A 22,033-nucleotide genomic window follows, 5' to 3' on the forward strand; every position below is an offset into this window, starting at 1 on the left:
GTTCAGACATCTGACTCTCATCCATTGTGTGTGTCCCTCCTTGATAAGGGGTCCCACCAAATTTAAGACTATTCCAAAACTCAGATGACCCTACAAAATTATTTTAGATATTTAAGCATACTTTTGCAATGGTTTAGATGGTCTGGCCCACCGACCATTTTATGTTCCTGATGAGCCTATTATTTAGGAACTCCTATCACGTGAATGAGAGTCTCTAGATGCACAATTCATATTCAATACAAAAATCATTATTGGGCCAATAAAGCTTTATCGTGCCGTAAGCTACAGTAAGGTTAAACCGTTCCGTGTGTAAAATGTTCATGGAAGGTTGATAAATGATTTATTCAGGCCTGTTTGGATACCACCCAATAAATATATATTTTTTAAACTTAGTTAAGTTGACGAATTTATATTATTAGCTGGCACGTACAAAAGTAACTAATGTGATGAAAGTTTCTCATTCTGATAAGCTTTTTTTTATGCTTTTGACCCACAACTTTTCTCTCTTTCTCTTTCCAAGTAATGGATGGTCCATATTAAAGGACGTCTCACATGATGGGTGGTTCACATCAAAGGTAGGGCCCATATGATCCAAATAAACGATGGGCCCTATATGATAGATGACCAATATCAAAGTGGCCGACATGAGGATAGTTCACATCAAAGGCCCACCCCTGTCGATAAATGACCCACATCCAAGGCAAGCTCCGTTTAATAAACAGCCCACTTCAAACTTAGGCCCTCCACGATGGATGGTCCACATTAAAGGTAAGCTGCATAATGGGCAACCCATATTCAAGATGGGCCCACATGATATATAGCCCACATCCAAGGTGAGCCTTATAAGGTAGATGGTATGCATTAAAGGTAGGATTATATGATGGATAATTCGCATTGAAGAGAGGATCAAGGTGGGCCCAACGTAATGATAAATCCACGTCAAAGGTTGGGCCATTTCTTGAATAGGTAAAAACTAAAATAAGATACTTAAGACATAAGTAACTTACCGTCCAAATGCCCCCCTAAATGTCTATCTATGGAAAGCCAAAGGATGAGTAATCTTAAAAAAAATTTGGCATACGATACGATACGATACGATACACTCATATTTTGGATAGTTTAACTTGAATTGCAGGTGGGCCCAGCACGCAATTTTAAAGTAATTTACCCAAAAATAAATAAATTTCGTTACTCTTTAGGTGCGCCAGCGAATTCATCCATCGCATTCAAATAGCGAGAGTATCAATGATTTTGTCGTTCCTCTCGGCGCGAATTTACCTCGTTTGTTTGGAAGCCGACACAGAGCGGAGAGTTTTACAACGGGTTGGATGAGATATTGCGTGCGATATATCGCGAAGCTCATAACTTCTCAGGCAGGCGGAGAAATAAAACTATTCCTCGGGAAGTGAGCTCACGATGTCCTGCTCGAAAATAGCTGGAGGAGCAGTCAAACCTCGTGGGGCCCACCTCTCTCCAGGTGGTGAAATACAGTTGCCTATTAACTCGAGGCACATGTTAGCAACTTCTACGGTTCAATCATGGAAATTGATATTGAGACCTACCTCGTTTGATGGATACACACTTTTCTCTTTACTTTTGGGGCAATACAATGTATTTTGTACTGTTTGAAAACCAAAATTAGAAAAGAAGCGGGGTTTATGGATATTAAAACGGTAGAAACAGTAGTTCTAAAGTTGAGAAGGCAAAGTGGTGCGGAAATAAGGACAAGACTCACGTGATGGTTTACCGATTGCCTCGAGGGACTTACCTGGATACCTGGTTCTTGGGCCCACACTTATGCATGTGTTTTGTCCACGCCCTCTATCTACTTTGCTGGATCATTTCGGCGCATGACCTAAATTAAGGTAGATTCATATCTCGAGTTGACTACACCAACAGAAACAGTGGGCACTGAATGCTCACAATTGAAAACTTCGCAGAGCTGAGGAAGTTCTGGATCAAGCATGTGTGTTTTTCCTTTGCTAGATCCATTTGACCTTATGAGTAGGTTGGATAGTAAATAAATATCACCGTAAGCCCTAAGTCAGGTTGATCTTCCTCACATATACATTTCATTTGAATAGATGGTGTGTAAAAATAGACTGAATAAAAAGAAGAGGTTAGCTTAGACATTTCAGTGAGGTACAAGGTCTCCAGCGCCGGTCATGACTAACGAGCTCCTCAATGAAATAAAGGTCAGTCACCTACTTATATATGAAAGCAGGTTGGCATACACCTCAATGACTAATAATAAGGGAAGGCTTAAAGCTCCTTCGAGTACCCAGGTCAGGTCAATATATTATTCCTAAGTTAGGTTGGCATATTATCCTCAAGTTAGGTTGGCCAAGACTACCTTAGCAAGTCGGTCTCGACAAGTCAAGTTAGTTATGAACTTCAGCTTCGGCCATCTTCCTCAACTTTTTCAGGGTTTGAACCACTTAATCTTATCAATAACCTGAATGTATGCGTATAATTCAAGGAACGTCTCTACCCATATAATCAACTCTTACCTTATAAATAGATGACCTATTTACGATGAAAGGCATGTAGAATCTTTCACCCAAAACCCATCGATATTGCTAGATCCAGATTCTCAACCTGACTTTAGCATCAGAAAGTCCCCTGCTTTAGTCAGGATCTCTTTTGTCTTCTTCCCATGCAGGTACTCGATGTTGTATTTTGTTTTAAAATAGCATTAAAATTTGAATTTTCAAATTTTTGGTAATTTCTCTCCAATTTTGAAGTTGTAGTACTTTTGTGTTGTGGGTTTTGTCCCACATCGGATTTGAAAAGGTAAACTATCTTGTATATAAGATAGTCTTTTTGCCTAAGGCTTGAGCCCCTTTCAGGGGGCATGTGAATTTGGTCCTGTGGGGGGGGCTATGTCAATAGCTCTAATCTATGCCATTAACCACACACGCACGCGCGCGCGCCGAGCGGAGTCCGAGTCCGAGTCCGTGTGCGCGACGGGACGGGACGGGACGGGCTGGGCATGGGCGTGGGCGTGGGCGTGGGCGCGGGTGCAGGTGCGGGTGCGGTGTGTGTATACTCACGTGGGTGTGTGTATGGGTACTCGCAGGACTGTATGTGCGGGAGTGTACTCGCACCTGCGCCTTTTCATTTTAAACCAGAGAGATGCGTCCCTTCCGGTTGGTCGCACCTGTTGGGTTTAAACCCAACGGACCTAACCTTTTATAAAGGGTGCTTATGCACCACTTCGGAGTCTATATAAAGACAACCGATTCCAGTTTCATATATACGAAAAATTCTTCTCTTATAAAACGCTCTCTGATTTCGGTTTTAAGCATTTTTCTACTGAGTTCATCACTGAGTCAACTCAGCACTTTCGGATTAAACTGCAAGTGGTTCGAGCCCGTGTACAGTGAGTGCACCGCTGAGACCGGGTCATAGTCGTTGTATCCTGGAGGTCGATTGCTCTGGAAACCTGTTGCACTTGGGACGCTGTCCAAGGGGAGCAAATTCGATTTCAAGCCGAGTGACTCAGTCACGCCTCGACTCAATTCAATAAGTTCTTCTTTCTCAAAAATTTATTTTCCTTTTTTGGTTCTCGATTTTTAATAGTCTATTTAATTCAACTAAATATTCCAACAATCTTGAAATCGAAATTGTTGAATTACATAGACTATGGCTACAGTAACAGTAAATGCTTCTACTGAGTTAGCCAAAATCGAACCGTTCGCTGGACAATCATTTAAACGGTGGAAACAGAAACTGATGTTCGCTCTGACCACCCTGAAAGTTTCATACATTTTATCTGAATCATTTACTATAAATCCAGCAAATCAAACAGAAGTAACAGATGAAAATAATTGTAAAAATTATATTCTAAACTCTTTATCCAACGAACTATATGATGTGTATGCTTCTTACGTGTCTGCTAAAGACATATGGATTGCTTTGGAAAAGAAATACATATTAGAAAATGCAGGTACTAAGAAACATACAATTGCTAATTTCCTTCATTATGAAATGACAGACGATATACTTGTCACAAATCAGATTCATGATTTTCAAAGTCTAGTTCATGAACTATCGACAGAAGGAATTAAGTTGGATGAAGTGTTTCTGTCAGGAGCACTAATAGAAAAGTTACCGCTCTCCTGGAAAGAATATAAGAATAGAATGAAACATAAAAAGAACGGTGTTTCTTTGGAAACCATTATTATACACATACGAATAGAGGAGGCCAATAGAATCAGGGACCAAAAAGAAAATAAAAATGAGATATATTCAAAGGCGAATCTTGTGGAATCAAGTCGGGCAAATAATAAGAAAAAGGGCAACTGTCATAACTGTGGCAAATCTGGACATTATGCAAATGAATGCAGGCTCAAAAAGAAGAATGCAAACAATCAATTCAAGAAAAAGGAAAACTGCTACAACTGTGGAAAGCCTGGCCATCATGTCAAAACCTGCAGGCTTAAAAAAAACAAAGATAAGCCGCAAGCTAATCTTACAGAAACAGGTAATGAGTCTGACATGATAGTAGCTGTGGTGTCAGAAGTCTTCCTTGTAAACAACTTGGAGTGGGTACTAGACACTGGTGCAACTAGGCACGTATGCAAGGATCGTAGCATGTTTACCTCCTACCAAATATTAGGAGATAATGAACATGTGTTCATGGGTAATGCTAGAACGTCTCCAGTTGTAGGGAAAGGGAAAGTACTTCTGAAACTCACTTCTGGAAAGACTCTAATGTTGAATGATGTCCTACATGTGCCCGACATTAGAAGAAACTTGGTCTCTGGTTCACTCCTCAATAAGGTTGGTGTTAAGTTAGTATTTGATTCAGATAAGCTTGTAATGACTAAGAATGAAACTTTTGTTGGTAAGGGGTACTGTAGCGATGGTTTATTCATTATAAATGTATCCAATGATAATAATAAGAAGACATTCAGTTCTGTTTATATCGTTGAACCTTTTTATCTATGGCATAGTAGATTAGGTCATGTGAATATAGCATCTTTGAAGAAAATGAAAAGATTAGGTTTATTACCTAATATATCTAATGAAGAATTTGACAAATGTGAAACATGTGTCGAATCAAAATTCATTAGAAAATCCTTTAAACAAATAGAAAGATCATCTGTTCTATTAGAGTTAATACACAGTGACTTAGGTGATTTTAGAAATCATATATCTAGAGGTGGAAAAAGATATTACATAACTTTTGTAGATGATTACTCTAGGTTCACTAGAGTCTATCTGTTAAGAAACAAAGATGAAGCTTTAGATGCTTTTTCTAAATACAAAATTGAAGTTGAAAATCAATTAAATATAAAAATTAAAAGACTTAGAACAGATAGATGAGGTGAATATGAATCTTCTCAATTTAGAGAATTATGTGAAAAGAATGGAATAGTTCACGAAACTACAGCTCCTTATACACCAGAACAGAATGGAATAGCAGAACGTAAGAATAGAACTCTAAAAGAGATGATGAATGCTATGTTAAATAGTTTAGGCTTACCCTCAAATATGTGGGGAGAACCAATTCTATCTGCTTGTTATATTCTAAATAGGATTCCTTCTAAATCTTCTGAACAAACACCATATGAATTATGGAAGAATCATATTCCTAGTTATAAATATATTAAAGTGTGGGGGTGTCTTGCTAAAGTAGGATTACCTGAAACTAAGAAAAGAAAGTTAGGTCTTAAAACAACCGACTGTATATTTATAGGTTACGCACAAAATAGTGCGGCCTATAAGTTTTTAGTTTTAAAAACTAAGGATAATATTCTAGATCCTAATACAATTATAGAAGCTAGGGATGCAGAGTTCTTTGAGAACATATTCCCTATGAAATCTAAATCTATAGGAATAGAGGAAGTCAATAAATCAGATATTGCATCTACTAGTAAAAATGCATACGAGAAAGTAGTAGAAGAGATACAACCAAGAAAAAATACTATGGTTAGAAGAGAAACTAACCTAGGAGATGGTTTTTTCACTTTCTTAGTAGAAGATGATCCTACAACCTATATAGAAGCAATTAACTCTCCAGATGCAACCTTTTGGAAGGAAGCAATAAATGATGAGTTAGAATCTATTATATCTAATAACACTTGAAAAATTATAGACCTGCCACCTGGAAATAAACCAATAGGTTGTAAATGGGTGTTTAGAAAGAAACTAAAACCAGATGAGACTATTGATAAGTTTAAGGCTAGGTTGGTAGCGAAAGGCTTTAAACAAAAAGAATGAATAGATTATTTTGACATCTATTCCCTTCTAAGTAGAATTACAACTATCAGGTTCTTAATAGCAATAACTTCCATATATAAACTGGTGGTACACCAGATGAACGTTAAGACGACTTTCCTAAATGGAGATTCTGAAGAAGAAATATATATAAAGAGAGAGCAACCTAAGGGTTATAAGATATTAAGTAAAGAAAATAAAGTATGTAGACTAATTAAATCACTATATGATCTAAAACAGGCTCCTAAGCAATGACATGAAAAATTCGATAGTATTTTGAAATCAAATGGTTATCATATAAATGATGTAGATAGATGTGTATATAGTAAAATTTCTGGAAATGATTATGTTATTATATGCCTTTATGTTGATGACATGCTTATTTTTTGAACTAATATTAAATTAGTTAATTCAACTAAGAAATTCTTGTCATCTAAGTTTGACATGAAAGACTTAGGAGAGGCTAGTGTAATCTTGGGTATTGAAGTAACCAGAAAAAATGGTGTTATTATATTATCTCAATCTCATTACATTGAGAAGATATTGAGAAAGTTTAACCATTTTGACTGTTTACCTGTCAATGCTCCTTATGATTATAGTGTGACTCACATGAAGAATACAGAAAATAGTGTGTCTCAATTGGAGTATTCCAGAATAATTGGTAGCCTTATGTATCTAACAAACTGCACTAGACCAGACATTGCTTTTGCAGTAGGAAGGCTAAGTAGATATACATATAACCCTGTAAAAGAGCATTGGAATGCTTTGTCTAGGATTTTGAGATACCTAAAAGGTAGTATAGCTTATGGTTTATATTATAATGGTTTTCCTGCTGTATTAGAAGGATAGAGTGATGCTAACTGGATTAGTGATTCAGATGAGACAAAATCCACGAGTGGATATGTCTTCACTTTAGGTGGAGGAGCAGTCTCTTGGAAGTCTATCAAGCAGACATGTATCGCTCGGTCTACTATGGAATCCGAATTTATTGCCTTAGAAAAGGCTGGATCAGAAGCCGAGTGGTTTAGAAATTTCTTAGCTGATATACCATTGTGGCCAAAGCCTGTATCGGCCGTATCTATTCATTGTGACTGTCAAGCAACTATAGCGAAAGCAAAGAGTAAAATATATAATGGAAAAAGAAGGCATATTAGACTCAGACACAACATAGTGAAACATATGTTGCGTGATGGAGTCATATCTATTGACTTTGTAAGGTCAGAAAAGAATTTAGCAGATCCTCTGACTAAAGGACTATCTAAAAGGTTAGTCAATGATACATCGAAGGGAATGGGGCTGAGCCTAATATATGAGCTGCCAGTGTCGGCAACCCAACCTATACAAGTGGAGATCCCATGAGATAGGTTCAATGGGTAAACAATAAGACACAAGGTAGACGATTGCACTGAGTTGTATGAGCCCCTTCTATGGTGTGCAGTGCGAGCAGCAACGTAGAAGGATGAGTTGTTAGAACTCTTAATGAATCCATAGCCATATATTTGGTGGTGTATACAGTTGCTGCATACACTTGATGGAATTCACCTATATGGGTGTGGAGGTGGAGGCCGCTTCGTATGAGAATCTAGGCGAATTCTCTAGAGCACTCATGAAATCCAGGTAATGGTGTATGGCCGAAACGCACCGAACCGCAGAATCACTTGCAGAGGAAGAGTTGTGTGAGTGACATGTACTTGCGATCTACATTAAAAGGATTCAGGTTCAAGACTATGGTGTCACCTGATTCCTGTAGACCTATCTTGCTTACTCTAATGTCGGTTCAAGTATATGGTGACACCGGCACCATTGCACAACTATTACGCTTTAATCCGAAAGGGTTTTATTTTAAAACATATGGGGGATTGTTGTATTTTGTTTTAAAATAGCATTAAAATTTGAATTTTCAAATTTTCGGTAATTTCTCTCCAATTTTGAAAAGTTGTAGTACTTTTGTGTTGTGGATTTTGTCCCATATCGGATTTGAAAAGGTAAACTATCTTGTATATAAGATAGTCTTTTTGCCTAGGGCTTGAGCCCCTTTCAGGGGGCATGTGAATTTGGTCCTGTGGGGGGGCTATGCCAATAGCTCTAATCTATGCCATTAACCACACACGCGCGCGCGCGCCGAGCCGAGCCGAGCCGTGCCGTGCCGAGCCGAGTCCGAGTCCGTGTGCGCGTGCGCGACGCGACGGGCTGGGCTGGGCTGGGCGTGGGCGCGGGTGCGGGTGCGGTGTGTGTGTACTCGCGTGGGTGTGTGTATGGGTACTCGCAGGACTGTATGTGCGGGAGTGTACTCGCACTTGCGCCTTTTCGTTTTAAACCAGAGAGATGCGTCCATTCCGGTTGGTCGCACCTGTTGGGTTTAAACCCAACGGACCTAACCTTTTATAAAGGGTGCTTATGCACCACTTCGGAGTCTATATAAAGACAACCGATTCCAATTTCATATATACGAAAAATTCTTCTCTTATAAAACGCTCTCTGATATTCGGTTTTAAGCATTTTTCTACTGAGTTCATCGCTGAGTCAACTCAGCACCTTCGGATTAAACTGCAAGTGGTTCGAGCCCGTGTACAGTGAGTGCACCGCTGGGACCGGGTCATAGTTGTTGTATCCTGGAGGTCGATTGCTTTGGAAACCTGTTGCACTTGGGACGCTGTCCAAGGGGAGCAAATTCGATTTCAAGCCGAGTGACTCAGTCACGCCTCGACTCAATTCAATAAGTTCTTCTTTCTCAAAAATTTATTTTTCTTTTTTGGTTCTCAATTTTTAATAGTCGATTTAATTCAACTAAATATTCCAACACTCGAAAGTCTAAAAAGGATAAAACGAATTTTTACATCAACAGATGGCTATGAGGGATGCGGATTGGGTGTACCCCACCCTTCCCCAGGAAGGCTCAAGGCCTCTAAGGGCCCACTGTGATATATGGGTTTTGTCCACATCATCCATTCATTTTGCCATCGCATTTGTAGGGTCTAAAAGCACAGAGTGAGACAGCTCCATGGCTGAATTGGAGATTAAACACCTGCAGCTGAAAACTCTCAAGATGCTACGGGAGTTCTAGATAAGCTTATATTTGTATTTTGACTTCATCCTTGTCTGTGCTACCTTATGCATAAGTTGTACGGCAATTAAGCATCACCGTGGGACCTAGGAAGGTTTAAGGGGAATTGTCATTATCAATGCAGCTTCCTATGGTATGGTCTACTTGAGGTTGAATCTACCTCATATTTTTTTACCTCAAATGGGCAAAACTGATGGACAGCGCGGGTAAAACCATCCGCTATATAGACCATCCAAATTGTTGGGTACCCTGATTGTGCATCCTAACCGTCCAATCATCGGCTATCAAACAGTTGGTTAAAAGGAGAATGCTGTGCGTACAAAATATCATATGGTTGCTGATTATCAACTCAGTTACTACGATTTTCGGCTCATGCTCCGTAGGCAATAAATCCAAGATTTGGGCGGTGGGTATTGCTGTACAATCGTGCCGTATGTACGGTGAATGGTCCCCTTCATTTCAAAAATGGTTGACGACTATCGCAGGAATCTATCCCGTGGCATATTACCAAGAAATTCCACTTGCAGTCTCTCGACTGCACTTTGAAAGTGCACTCGCTTCACACGTGGAAAGGATGCACATGTGTGCGGGATCAGAGCCGCTTCTCAGGTGATACCAACAATGCAGACGACCTATCTAAAAAACCACGCTATATGACCTTCAGGGTTGGTCACACGTGCACAACAGGAATGAATGGCGAAGAGAAATTGACCAATGGCCCAAATTCCCTGTACATGTGTGGCCTACACGTGATTACCATATTTGTCTGATACATGCATAGGATCATCTGACGCCTGATGATTTGAGCTGATCTTACACACGTACAGTCCTTTCCACGTATGGAGGCCAGTGCAATTGGCATTTCTCCCGTCTATGCCTAGTCTCTGAAAGGTCGGTAGTCTGCCGAACCACTGAACATTTTGGTACGCGGGTCCTATCTGCCGACCGAATGGTCCCGTCTTTCTATCCTGACCACTGCGCGGGTGCCGTTGTCCACACGGCCTGACGCGAGAGAGACGAATAATTTGGCGGGAGAAATTACATATCACTCTTCCCTTACAGACGATAGCAGCCGTTCATCCTTTCGGTCCCTGAAACAAAGGTTACTATTTGTTCCCGGTCCGCCAATTGTGCCAACTCGTATCAGGGAGATGAGCCCAAAAAATCTGACATATCCAAAACTAAGTGGTCCACACCACAAGCAACAGTGGGGTTGGAGATGCCCGTTATTGAAACATTTCTAAGTAGCCACGGTGATGTTTATATACCATTCAAACGGTTGATAAGGTGGGTCCCACCAGGAAGAAGGGAAAACACAAATATTAGACTGCTCAAAAATTTAGGTGGGGCCAGACCCGAGAATGTTTCAATGGTGAACGTCTCTATCCTCACTTTTCCTGTTGAGTGGCGTGGATCTGCTTGAGCTGGCTCTCTTGATGGATGGAGGGGCCCAGAGAGCTTTTTGTTGCACGGATGACATTTGCGTCCTGATAGAAGCACCTGACTAAAATATCCTCGTCCAATTTATGTGACATCCAAAAATCCAAAGATTAATTGAGGGTGTTGAAGTCATTTACACGATGCTTTTGACTATTTCTAGGACTTCCTGTCAGCAGTACACGCAACTGAACGCCTAATTAACTAACCGAAATCTCCAACTAATTTAGAAAAATTGATGCGGTACGACTCTACTGGATTTGCACAACTCAATTGTGGCAACTCGGCTATCCTGCACGTGGCACGGATCCAAGCCAATCTGTACTGTTGAATCTTCAGCTAAGTTGATATGGGTGGACCATGAGATTAAAAAAATCATACTGCTCGGTTAATCTTAAGCTTGTTAACTACCCCGTTGGTTTTCATAAAATGAACGGTGTAAAAGAAAAGATGGGCTTTGCTACTCAAAATGTGACCATTTATGGTTGGAATTCCAGATGATTAACGTCCTCAAAATCATTGACAACAAGCTCCACTCAAAATGAGGTTAAAGATTTCGACGGTCCAGATTGGTGGGAATGCATGTGTTCGGTGAGTAAGCTCCTCGAATAGGTTGACATCAACTCAATGTGGAGTCTTAACAGGAACCATTTGCAGGGGTATTTCAGGCATACCAAAAACAAACTCTTCACCCGCCATTGCAGCTGTTTTTTTTTTGTTTCAGCTCAAAAGCAACCTCATCTCTCTCTCTCTCTCTCTCTCATGCGAAGAGGTCGAGAATGCAAGGGTTAGGGTTTCCAGACCAGAAGCTCCAGAGACCGTCCATCAGAGCTCGAGACGACAGTCCCGACTCTGTAATAATCTCATCTACCCGCGAGTCATCCAACTTCAGTAGTCTCTTCTCGTCCGCTTCTGGGAGTGTCGTCGATCGTTGTTCCTTCGGATCCGACATCCACGATCCCGATTCTCTCCTCTGCGAACTCTCCAAGGTAACAACGGCATCCATCTCACTTGCATTTCGTCTCTGAAGAGATTGCATTCGAGAGGGATTTAGATCCGGGATCTTAGAAGCGTTTGATTTTTGATCCAGCATCTGTCAGGGCGCGATCTCCACCGTGAATCTTCGTGTGGTCCAGATCTGTCCTCCGTACCTAAGAACAGCAAGCCTATCAAAGATAGAGACAAAGCAACAGAAGTAGAAGGAGAAGACGACGAAAAGGAAGCAGAAAATCCGTCAAAGAACTCTTTCTCTCAAGCTCTGAAAGGTACCAACCCTAACCCTATCTCTCTCTCTCTCTCTCTCTCTCTCTCTCTCTCTCTGTTTTTCCGACCGTTCGTTTTGCAGAATGTCAAAATCGGCGGTTCAGATCTGAAGCTCTTCCCAAGAAACACGAGCGGCGAAGGCCCGCTTCTCTTGATCTGAACGGCAGAGGAGCCGATGCCGTCAGTTCTTCCCCTCGATTTGCAGCAGCAGCAGCCATGAAGAAAGCTCCTGCTCCTTCTTCTCGACGAACGGGGACATTTCCCAGCCCTGGGACTCCAAATTACCGCGGCACGGGCAGCGGGCCTGGGTTTCAGAAAGGTTGGAGCTCAGAACGGGTGCCACTGCCGACGAATTGCAGCCGTCGGTATGCCAATGCCATTCCATTGCCTTTCAACAATGGAAGGAGCTTGCCGTCCAAATGGGAAGATGCGGAGAAGTGGATCTTCAGTCCAGGGGATGGCGCAAGCCGGCATGCTGTGATGCCGCCGCCACATAGGCGGCCAAAGTCAAAGAGTGGGCCGTTGGGTACGCCGGGGATGGCGTGCTATGCATCACCATCAATGATGGTGCCCATGTTCGATGGCGGTAGGGTTGGGAACTTCGTGGGGAGTTCTCCATTCTCAGCAGGAGTTTTGGGTGCAGATGCATTGTCAGGTCGGGGATGTTGTGGGAGTGGGGGTGCAGGATCTTATACTGCACACATGGAGCCTTGCATAGCACGATCTGTTAGCATACATGGGTGGTCAGAGTTATTGATCGAGTCTTCACTGCCTAGCTCCCAAGGTATATGATACATTGTTCTTGTTCTTCGTTTTTCTTGTTTTATGACTGTCTGGTTATGGGTTTGGCTAACTTGAGTTGGTGGGATTAGGGTAGCTTACTGTTCACTTCCAGTTAAATATCTGATTATAACCTCCTGCTTGTGCTGGTTGTGCATTTTACTCATCAGCCCGCAGATCTTAACCATCTGATCTGTGGTGTGCAAAATGGAGGTCAAACCAAAGTGTGTGCAAGTCACCAATTCAACGGTCAGTATCATTTGCTCAGCGTGATTTTAGGGCTTTGACCTGTCTAGCCCCACCATATTGATGGTCAGATCTATGCGTGGCATGTGCGATTGATGATTTTAGGGCTGTGACCTGTCCGGCCCCACCAGATCATTGTGCTTCTGTTGAAAACAGGAACCTATCAAATCTAATTGCATATGGGATTGTTTCTAGCTTGTTTGGATCTGGTTGAGAGTTACAAAGTTGTTAACTCATTTTCAAAGATATGCCATTGAACTGCTGATTTTAGCTTGTTTCTTTTCTTATTTTCTTGAGTGTGTCCTGTTTCTTGGTGATTTGGATCGACGCCAGATGGATAGATGGTTTCTGATGTGGATTTTGAAATGCAAGTGTGTAATGATATGCAAGCATCGAATATTTAAGCATTTGTAATTTAAGAAAGAATGATTTTTGTTTTAGAAATAATAATTTTATTAAGGAAGCCAAAATGCCAAAAACAACAAACAAAAACAAACATAACAAAAGATGGACCAACTAGCAGCCGGAAGGCTCAAGGATCCTACTCCCTGAGCAACAAGAGAACCTTTCTAACAATATTGACTATGGAACTGCTACGGTTTCTGAAGCATCAGTTATTCCTCTACCTCCAAAGAGACTAGAGACCTGCAAACAGGGCAAGCCGCCATTTCAACCTGCCTTTGGACCGGTGCCCCCCTTTGTGCCATGAAGAAAAGCCCCTCAATTGATTTCGGTATAACCCACGGAACCTTGAAGACTGAAAGAATGCAATCCCACACCCCCTTAGCGAAAGAGCAATGGATGAAGATATGCTCCACTGATTCTGCGTCTTTCATGCAGAGGAGACTGTCTCCACTTCTTTTGCAGGTTGTCGGTAGAATGATGTAAATCTATGTTACCTAAACATCTTTACGGCATCGGCACAGATGGAAAACTATATGATGGTCAGTGCATTGTACACAATATGTTCAATAACATTAAAGCACTGTATTGTATAAAGTGCTATGGGTAACATTGTATTATATTTTGCATGATACATAGTCAAATGCTGCATAATGTTTTATAAGCAATTGATGATCATAGATATTGGTTCAATTATCTTTTTTCTGTGGTGTTGCATGTTGGGCTCACATATTCGGGTCAATATGCCCTTTTGCTTGTTAAATGGTAGTCATTTTGCACTGTTGGAGTGATGCAGACCATTCAAGAAAGCAAAGTCAAGGGAGCATATAGAAAGCCCTTTTCAAATCTCCTGTGCCCGTCCTTGGCAACTTAGCAATTTTAGATAACAGGAGAAACTTGTTTTAGTTAGTAAAACATAAGCTTAATTTTTTATCATCTTCCTTCTGATCTTAGCTAGTGCGATTGGATCCAATTGCAGATGAGAAAGTTGACGGCACCAAGGATGCTGGAACCATGATTTCACCTGTTGTTTCAAGAAGAGATATGGCAACCCAGATGAGTCCTGAGAGTAGCAGCCGCTCCTCTCCCCAAGAGAGGCCTTCCTTTTCTCATTCTCCTGCATTGGTCCTTCCCATTGAGGAGCTGCAGAACCACCATTCCCCTAAACAAGAGATCAGGGATGTGCAGGTAGATGATCGCGTCACTGTGACCAGGTGGTCCAAGAAAGATGGAATCCGGGGGATCAGTAAGGGCTCGGTAAACATTGGAGAGTGGAAGAAGAAAGCTGTGGAAGCTCGAGCTTCAGCTTGGGAAGTTGCAGAAACAGAGAAACGTATATCAAAGTAAGCTTCACAGGCTTTCCGCTTTTTATTTTTCTTTTCTTTTCTTTTTCTTTTTTTCTTTTTTGTTTTTTTGGGTTCAAGCATCACAAACTTATGAGCATGTCATGATACTGAAGTTCCTAACTCTGAGGAAGTTGGTAAAAACCACATGAATGTTTGAATTCAGCTGATGAAACCACATTCTAGATGCCTCTGTTCATCTCAACTCTCAATTTGTAGAATCAATAACTCCCTCAACAAAGGTTCTGGTCGTACAGGGTTGTCAACAACTGAAAAGATTCGGGTGGTGTTGATTGAATAGGTATTGAGAAAATTATTGATTCTACCCCCACTACTGCACAGTTATTTTCTTTGAGATTTTTTATTTTTTTTGGTGGTGGTTGGGGGAGGAAGTGCATGAACACAATTAAACACATGCACACACAGACACACCAACAAGTTATCAAACCCTTATAGTTACATGCAATAGAAACATCAACAAGCTATGAAACCCATCTTTGTTTACACCATGCTGCACACACGGGCATGCACTACAAGTGCTAGTGCATAGTTATTTGCCTGATTAGGTAATAGAAAGAAACAAGCTATCAAACCCTTCTTTGTTTACACCATGCTGCACACACAGGCATGCACTACAAGTGCGAGTGCACAATTATTTCCTGATTTGATAATAGAAAGAAACAAGCTATCAATCCCTTCTTTGTTTACACCATGCGGCGCACACACGCATGCACTACCAGTGCTGGTGCGCAGTTATTTCCCTGATTAGTTAATAGAAAGATCAACAAGTTATCAAACCTTTCTCCTCTTGTACCCTGGTGCACCAGCAAAAGGAATGAAGTTTACTAGAGAAATCTAAGAATCTTTCTGCCTCCTTCACATGTTTAAACCGTGCAGGTTTAAAAGAGAGGAGGCCAAGATCACAGCATGGGAGAACTTGCAAAAGGCAAAAGCTGAGGCAGAGATACGGAAATTAGAGGTGCTCCTTCCTCAATTCCTGATGCCCATGTATTTAAAAAGCCTGGCTGAGGCAGCATATCAGCAGATTCTGATACATCGCAGTGTAGATAGTGTAGTTTATTTTCCTCTGCTAATATTTAATTATTTTTCCCAATAAGTTTCCAAGTATTCTATTAAATGGTGCACTATATATGGTATGTGCAAGCAGAATGGAATTTGTCGTGATTTTGAGATTTGATACAGATGAAATTGGAGAAAATACGAACTTCATCAATGGATAAGATCATGAACAAACTGAGAGCCGCTCAGAGTAAGGCCCAAGGAATGCGGAGCTCTGTATCTGCTAGCCAAGCCCATCAGGTTGCCAGGACCACCGAGAAGGCTTCATCCTTCCGCAAGGCCGGACAGATGAGTTCATTGAGTGGATGCTTCACCTGCCATGCCTTCTAAACCATGCCAACACAATCCATCTTGCTCAGCTTCAAACAGCCCGTGAGTACAATTTTCCAACAGTTTCCTATATAATGCTCTCCAGTTGCTTGGTTGAGTTAATTATCACTGTATCTCAAAAATGGTTGGTCATAGTGTTTAAGACCAGGCAGAATGTGGTATAAAGCAATTCAAATTAGTTACTCTGTTCCCTTTGCCCCACCTCATCACTATATCAAGGAGACCTGAGCCCCCATCATGCCTGCGATGAGTATAACCAGCTGCACTTTGCTGGGTACTATTAAGAGGTTATTTCTCTGATACAAATAGTGCTATGGGAAATGATCCATTGCAAAACACGGTAGTTTTGTTTCATGTTCCCTTCAATCTTAGGACATAGTGGGCTCAAATGATTGGGGAAAATATTAATCAATAGCTAAAGATTTGCAGACAGATGCTGATTGATGCATATTTGGGCATTTCCTCTTCAAGTTAATTTAGCTGGAGTTTGCTGTATTGAAATAGCTCTTTTCTTTTTTGGAACGTTTAGTAGCTCTTTGCTTTCAAAGAAGAAGAAAGAAAGAAAAAAAAGCTAAACATTTGCTACTGGTGTCCTGTAGTGGAGATGGTGAGAATATTTACCCATAGCCATTTCCAATTTGAGTTACTGGATAATTTCCCTACTTTAAAAATGGTGTTTCCTCTCCTTGATCTCAAAATTTATGAGTAGCTTGTTACCTCCCCACAGTTGACTCTGTCCATAGGGCGTGAGTGAACCAACCCAATAGAGTTGGAACTTGGAACAAGTAAAGAAAATACCTGTTCTTGGCTTTTACCTTTGAGTTACTTAGGTGCCAAAGCAGTGTTTTTATCTGTTTTCTTTCTTTTTATTTTTCTACAAGTCCGACTAGTTTTTGTCATTCAAAAGGGGATGTTTGGAAGTGTTTTCTGTTGTTCTTTTCTAATGTGGGCGACTATTCTCTGCTTTTGGTCATTCTTTTGAATTAGGTTTGTGTTGAGTCCTCTCTACCATGTGATTGGTGCACATGGCCATCGATGGAAACCATTTAATTGGCAGCCCATTTCTTAGATGATCCATGGCAAATCTCAACCTGCGAACTATCGTAACCATTCTTATTGACGGACATCATTTCTTGACTGGTTTCTATTAATGGAAATGAACTGCAAAAGATAATTTTCATCGGCAAACTAAAAGAAAAAAAGAAGAAAACTTTCACTGTATCCTTGGTTCTTACGCCAGGGCCACCTCTTAGATGTGCAGTGCACCTATCTCTGTGGAGATTGCTTATAGTTTGTACACCAAGGTTTCATGTTTGTTTACTACACAGCTTGCTTACTATTTTTGTCTTTCTGGTTATTTCCCGTATAAAATATTGCTTTTCTGTTCTCATACATAAGAGGGAAATTGTAGGGCTGTCAACGGTTTCTTATTTGAACCTAATCGGACCTGGGGCTGATTCCCTTAGGTCCGTATACATGTGCATCAGTACCTAACCTATTGACAGCCCTAGCAAAATCACACTTCATAATTCAACTCACTCCAACACAAGGCTCAATCCAATTACCGTGCTATCTTCAGCAACTAGAACGAAATGCAGTATCTTTTTGTAGCAAGAAAAGAATATGCATCATCAATCTCTTTATCAGAATGTGACTGCTTCTTTTGTTAACAGAGGCCGTAACTCTGCCAGAGTATTTTCTCAAGCGTCATCAGTCATATCTTTTGGATTTGGGCTCGGCCTATGGTGCGGCAAGCTCCAAAAGTCTAATCATCTCATTGCACTATTCCTTGGGGACATGTCCGGGACTTCTTAATAATGTATAGCTCTCCCAAGGATTGTATCTTGACATGGAGTTTGCAAATAATTGACCCTCAACACGATATTTGGGCGTGGCTGAGTCCTCTCTATCCAGCCATTGCGCCCATCAGAAGGGGATGTAGAAGAATAACATGATCGGTGATCTACTCGTTTCCATTGGTATAGTTTTCTTGTATGATTGTTTTAGGTGTTCTTTTTAATTTTCTGAATGTTTTAAGTTGTTAATGTTGGGTGTAGTACTATGAATATTGTACTGCTTGAATTTACAGCATTTCTAGCAGCAGATATATTCTTGCATTTTGCAGATGGGTGATAAAGATGCATATTTGCAGATGGGTGCGAAATCATCAATTTCAGGAGTTAGGTGGCAAACCTCTTTTTGTTTTTCTTTTTTTCCTTTTCTGTCGCTTAACCTCTTTCTTTTTCTTTAACCGCCTTTTGTTTTGTTTTTTTGTTTTCTGTCTTTAACCTCTTTCTTTTTCTTTAATCTCCTTCTGTTTTCTTCTTTTCTTTAACCTCTTTTTTTCTTTTCTTTTGTTCTTTCTTTCTTTTTCCTTTTTCCTTTTTATTTTTTATTTTTTTTATATTTTTTGACAATTTTGCGCATATAGAGTTCTGCTCCTGGCAAAACGGCTTTCTTTCCTAAGTAGAAAAAAAGACCTGTTTTTTTGTATTTCTATTTCTTACCCCTTTTCTATGGCACTGATCTTAGTAACCTTTTCACTGAGTGGACCCTATCATTGATGGCCACATGTTTTATAAATGGGAAAATCATAAATTTTGATTGGGGACCTGTTCATATACCGGCCAAAAAAGATCATGCTTATTGCTTACAGTCAACAGAAATGATCCAGTACTCTCAGATCACTATTAAGTTATGGTGCTCCTAGTTGGGTTGGGATGTTTGGATAGTTCAATGGATTCAACTGGACTGTCTAATAGGATCTGTTTATCCACGGCCTTCTTTTTAATGGTCACTTGTTATCCAAGCCATGGATGGGGGGACTTTTGTGATTGCTATCCATGGTGGGCGGACGTCTTTTTCTGTAAATGACCTTGTCCGGCCATTTTACAGTTGATGTGATGATTAGAATCGTTCCGTGTGACCTTCACATGGTAAACCATGACGTGTGGTCGCCCTAATGGACATCCCAGATTATACTGCCCAAGTGGGGCCTGATGTATCTACGAGCACAGAGAGACCTACTGCTCAGAGAGTCACTGGATCATTTCTCTACATTCAATGTGCAAAATAAATTAGTAAATATAAAGACCTGTAATGGCCAGCTGAACATATTTGTTAGTTCGGCTGCAGCCTATCTACGTAACAGTCCACCCGTCATTTACATATTCCATCTGTCATGGGAGCTGAATACTCCATGTTTCACACTCTCAACTCTCAAGATTTATAGGAGGAGCCTATCTTTACAGTATTTGGCTCTTCCATTTTTACGTGTGCAGTATCTGCCTATAAAAGCGGGGCATTCTGATCATTGTGAATTTTTTGGACTATGTTTGCTGTTTGATGGAACATGCCAGAAAAATCTTATTGGCAAGACATTCCTAACTCTTCCATTAGTGGCTTATAAATAAATGGCAAAGAAACTATGCGTCAGTCCACATTCAACTGAAAAGGGGCCCAAGATCTGCTAATAGGGGTGAAATTAAAAAAGGGCCCACGACTGTGGGATCAGGATCTTCCCGTCTGATAGATATGAGGCATTATCCCTCGATTGTCGCATGCAACATACCAGTAGTGGACGTGGATTAGGCAGTGTTGTAATGTGTTGGGCACTATAGGGCCCATCATGCCCACCATGATGTACGTATTCTATATCCACGTCCATCCATTTTGCTAGCTTATTTTAGGGCATGAAGTAAAAAATGAAGTAGATCCAAAACTCAAGTGGGCCACACCACAGGAAACGGTGGGGATAAAGACGCCCACCGTTGAAACCTTCCTAGGCCCCACTGTATCGTTTATTTGCCATCCAACCGGTTGATAAAGTCACAATTCTGGGTGAAGGGAAAACACAAATATCCGCTTGATCCAAACTTTTGTGGCCCCAAGAAAAAGTTTTTATCAGTGGGCGTTCAATCACCACCAGTTTCCTGTGGCGTGGTCCACTTGAGCTTCAAATCTACCTTATTTTTGGGTTCATGCACTAAAATGAACTGGCAAAATGGATGGCTGGCTTGAATATAAAACACATAAATCAATATAGGTTCCATACCGTGGGTGATCCAAGTCCACCAGTAATTTGGATTACTGAACCATGGGCCCAAAAAACTGGGGTCTACTGCACAAAAATATGGAGCCAGGATCCTGTAATTCCTCTATGACATTACTGCACAATGGCCCCAACCCTTAGTCAATATCTAGGTTTCCAGTTTTGTTTGACATACAAGTACACCTGCTGCAAGAGTTTGCACAGCCCAAATAGTTTTCAGTTTGTACAAGCAGGTTCCATGACCCAGCAGATGTGGCCCATGGACCATGTATCACGGATATCAGGGTAGCTTGAAAACCGGACTGCAGACACAAAACAGACCTGGCACGCATTCTTAGTGCAAAATTCAGAACTGGATGGTTAAGAGGGTTTAATCACCACCTTTTGGCCCATAACCCATCCAGTCACTCCCCTTATCAAGGGTCCCTATGACCGTACGTGTTTGCCACCTCTACGGTGAGGAACTCTGCATAAACTTCTTTGAGATGCCAAGCATAATAGCATTTCCCAGATGCAAATTTCTGCATTTGCTTGAGAAAGCAATATAAGATAATCACGCTTCACCAATCATTTGAAATAATAAAAGAAAAATTAATGATTTTTGAGGATAAGTATAACAACTGACAGCCTTTATTCCTATTAAGGCTGTTATGCACATGGCTACAAGGTTGGAAGTTAGGGAAGTTCGCAAGATAATTACTTGCATTTCCGGATAAACATTACCAATAAAATGGTAGGGGAAAAGAAAAGAAAACAGTCAGGGTCCAGGATTCATGAATAATTTAAAAAATCTCACTCTTCTTGTTTCTATGAAATTAATGAATTAATTCAACAAAATCCTGAATCATTTAAGAATTTGATCAAACGTGAACGGTACTCAGGATTCTGTAATCCTGAGAATTTTCACCTCAACCTTGTTGTCTAAGGTTCAATTTCAGTCTCGGAGTTTTTGAAGGGGTTTGCATTTGTTATGATATTCACAAAGATTTGGAACCTTTTAGATTTCCCTTGGCCTAGCAATGTGAGGCCCAGGGCCTATGTCATCATACCCCTGGTCATCATGAACCAACGCTCTGCATTTCATTTTGGCCTACGTTTGTAATGCAGTCAGTGTCCCCAACAAATGCTTTGATAACATGGAGCTTTGGATCCAGGCCCCTTATAAGGACACCAGTTACAGATATAACTGGCAATTGGCATTAGACAACGTCCTCAATGAATAGAATGAATACATCCTCAAGGAATACCAGGACAATATTCAGGAACTGGTCATGGCGCATGGAGCCGTATCAACAACGAAATGCATCACAAGAGGCAAGAGGCAAAAAATTGGCAATGCACAATCACTGGGGTTAGGGGCCAGCAACGTTTCCAAAAACTGCCAAAATCGAACCATGGAAGACACTTGAGAAAGGAGGAAGACACTTGAGAAAGGAGGAAGTGAATTCACTGCTCTCAACTACGTAGCTCTTGAGATACAGATTCCGGTCAACTCATGAGAAATGGAAACTAAGCAAGAGAGCCGCATACAATCTCGAATAAAAATACTTTTTGATATGAACTTAGAAAGCCACTTTAGCAGTTGGCTGAGAAATATGCTCCAATGTGATCCAAAGGATTTGCGGTTTGAACTTCAGCAGCAAATCTATTTCACTGAATTTCTTCTTAACTAAATTCATGACAATAGTCGATTTTTTTCTTCTCTTTTTTATTCACTTTCTAGAACCCCCATTGATAAGCTTATTTATTTATATTAGCTATCTGCATGCTCGCAGATTCTCTCTATTAAATAGATTAATGGCATGAGTCACA

The 22,033-nt window shown here is 40.8% G+C and overlaps 1 protein-coding gene across 1 annotated transcript; it reads left to right on the forward strand.

The window, feature by feature from the left end:
* The first annotated feature begins 11,441 nt into the window (after positions 1–11,441).
* On the forward strand, positions 11,442–18,265 carry LOC131236415 (uncharacterized). The gene is made up of 7 exons (XM_058233551.1): positions 11,442–11,715; positions 11,817–11,991; positions 12,072–12,773; positions 14,397–14,760; positions 15,658–15,739; positions 15,964–16,212; positions 17,844–18,265. Exons 1-6 carry the CDS (start codon positions 11,506–11,508, stop codon positions 16,168–16,170), a joined length of 1,740 nt encoding a protein of 579 aa, XP_058089534.1. The 5' UTR covers positions 11,442–11,505; the 3' UTR covers positions 16,171–16,212; positions 17,844–18,265.
* The last annotated feature ends 3,768 nt before the right edge of the window (positions 18,266–22,033 follow it).

Source organism: Magnolia sinica, chromosome 2 (assembly GCF_029962835.1).
Source record: "Magnolia sinica isolate HGM2019 chromosome 2, MsV1, whole genome shotgun sequence".
Classification (NCBI taxonomy): Eukaryota; Viridiplantae; Streptophyta; class Magnoliopsida; order Magnoliales; family Magnoliaceae; genus Magnolia; species Magnolia sinica.

Excerpts from the sequence above, each read along its gene's own strand:
- LOC131236415 (XM_058233551.1), top strand. The coding sequence starts at position 11,506 with ATGCAAGGGTTAGGGTTTCCAGACCAGAAGCTCCAGAGACCGTCCATC. Across the intron at positions 12,774-14,396 it reads TTCACTGCCTAGCTCCCAAG|ATGAGAAAGTTGACGGCACC; the intron begins GTATATGATACA and ends ATCCAATTGCAG. Across the intron at positions 15,740-15,963 it reads CAGAGATACGGAAATTAGAG|ATGAAATTGGAGAAAATACG; the intron begins GTGCTCCTTCCT and ends GATTTGATACAG.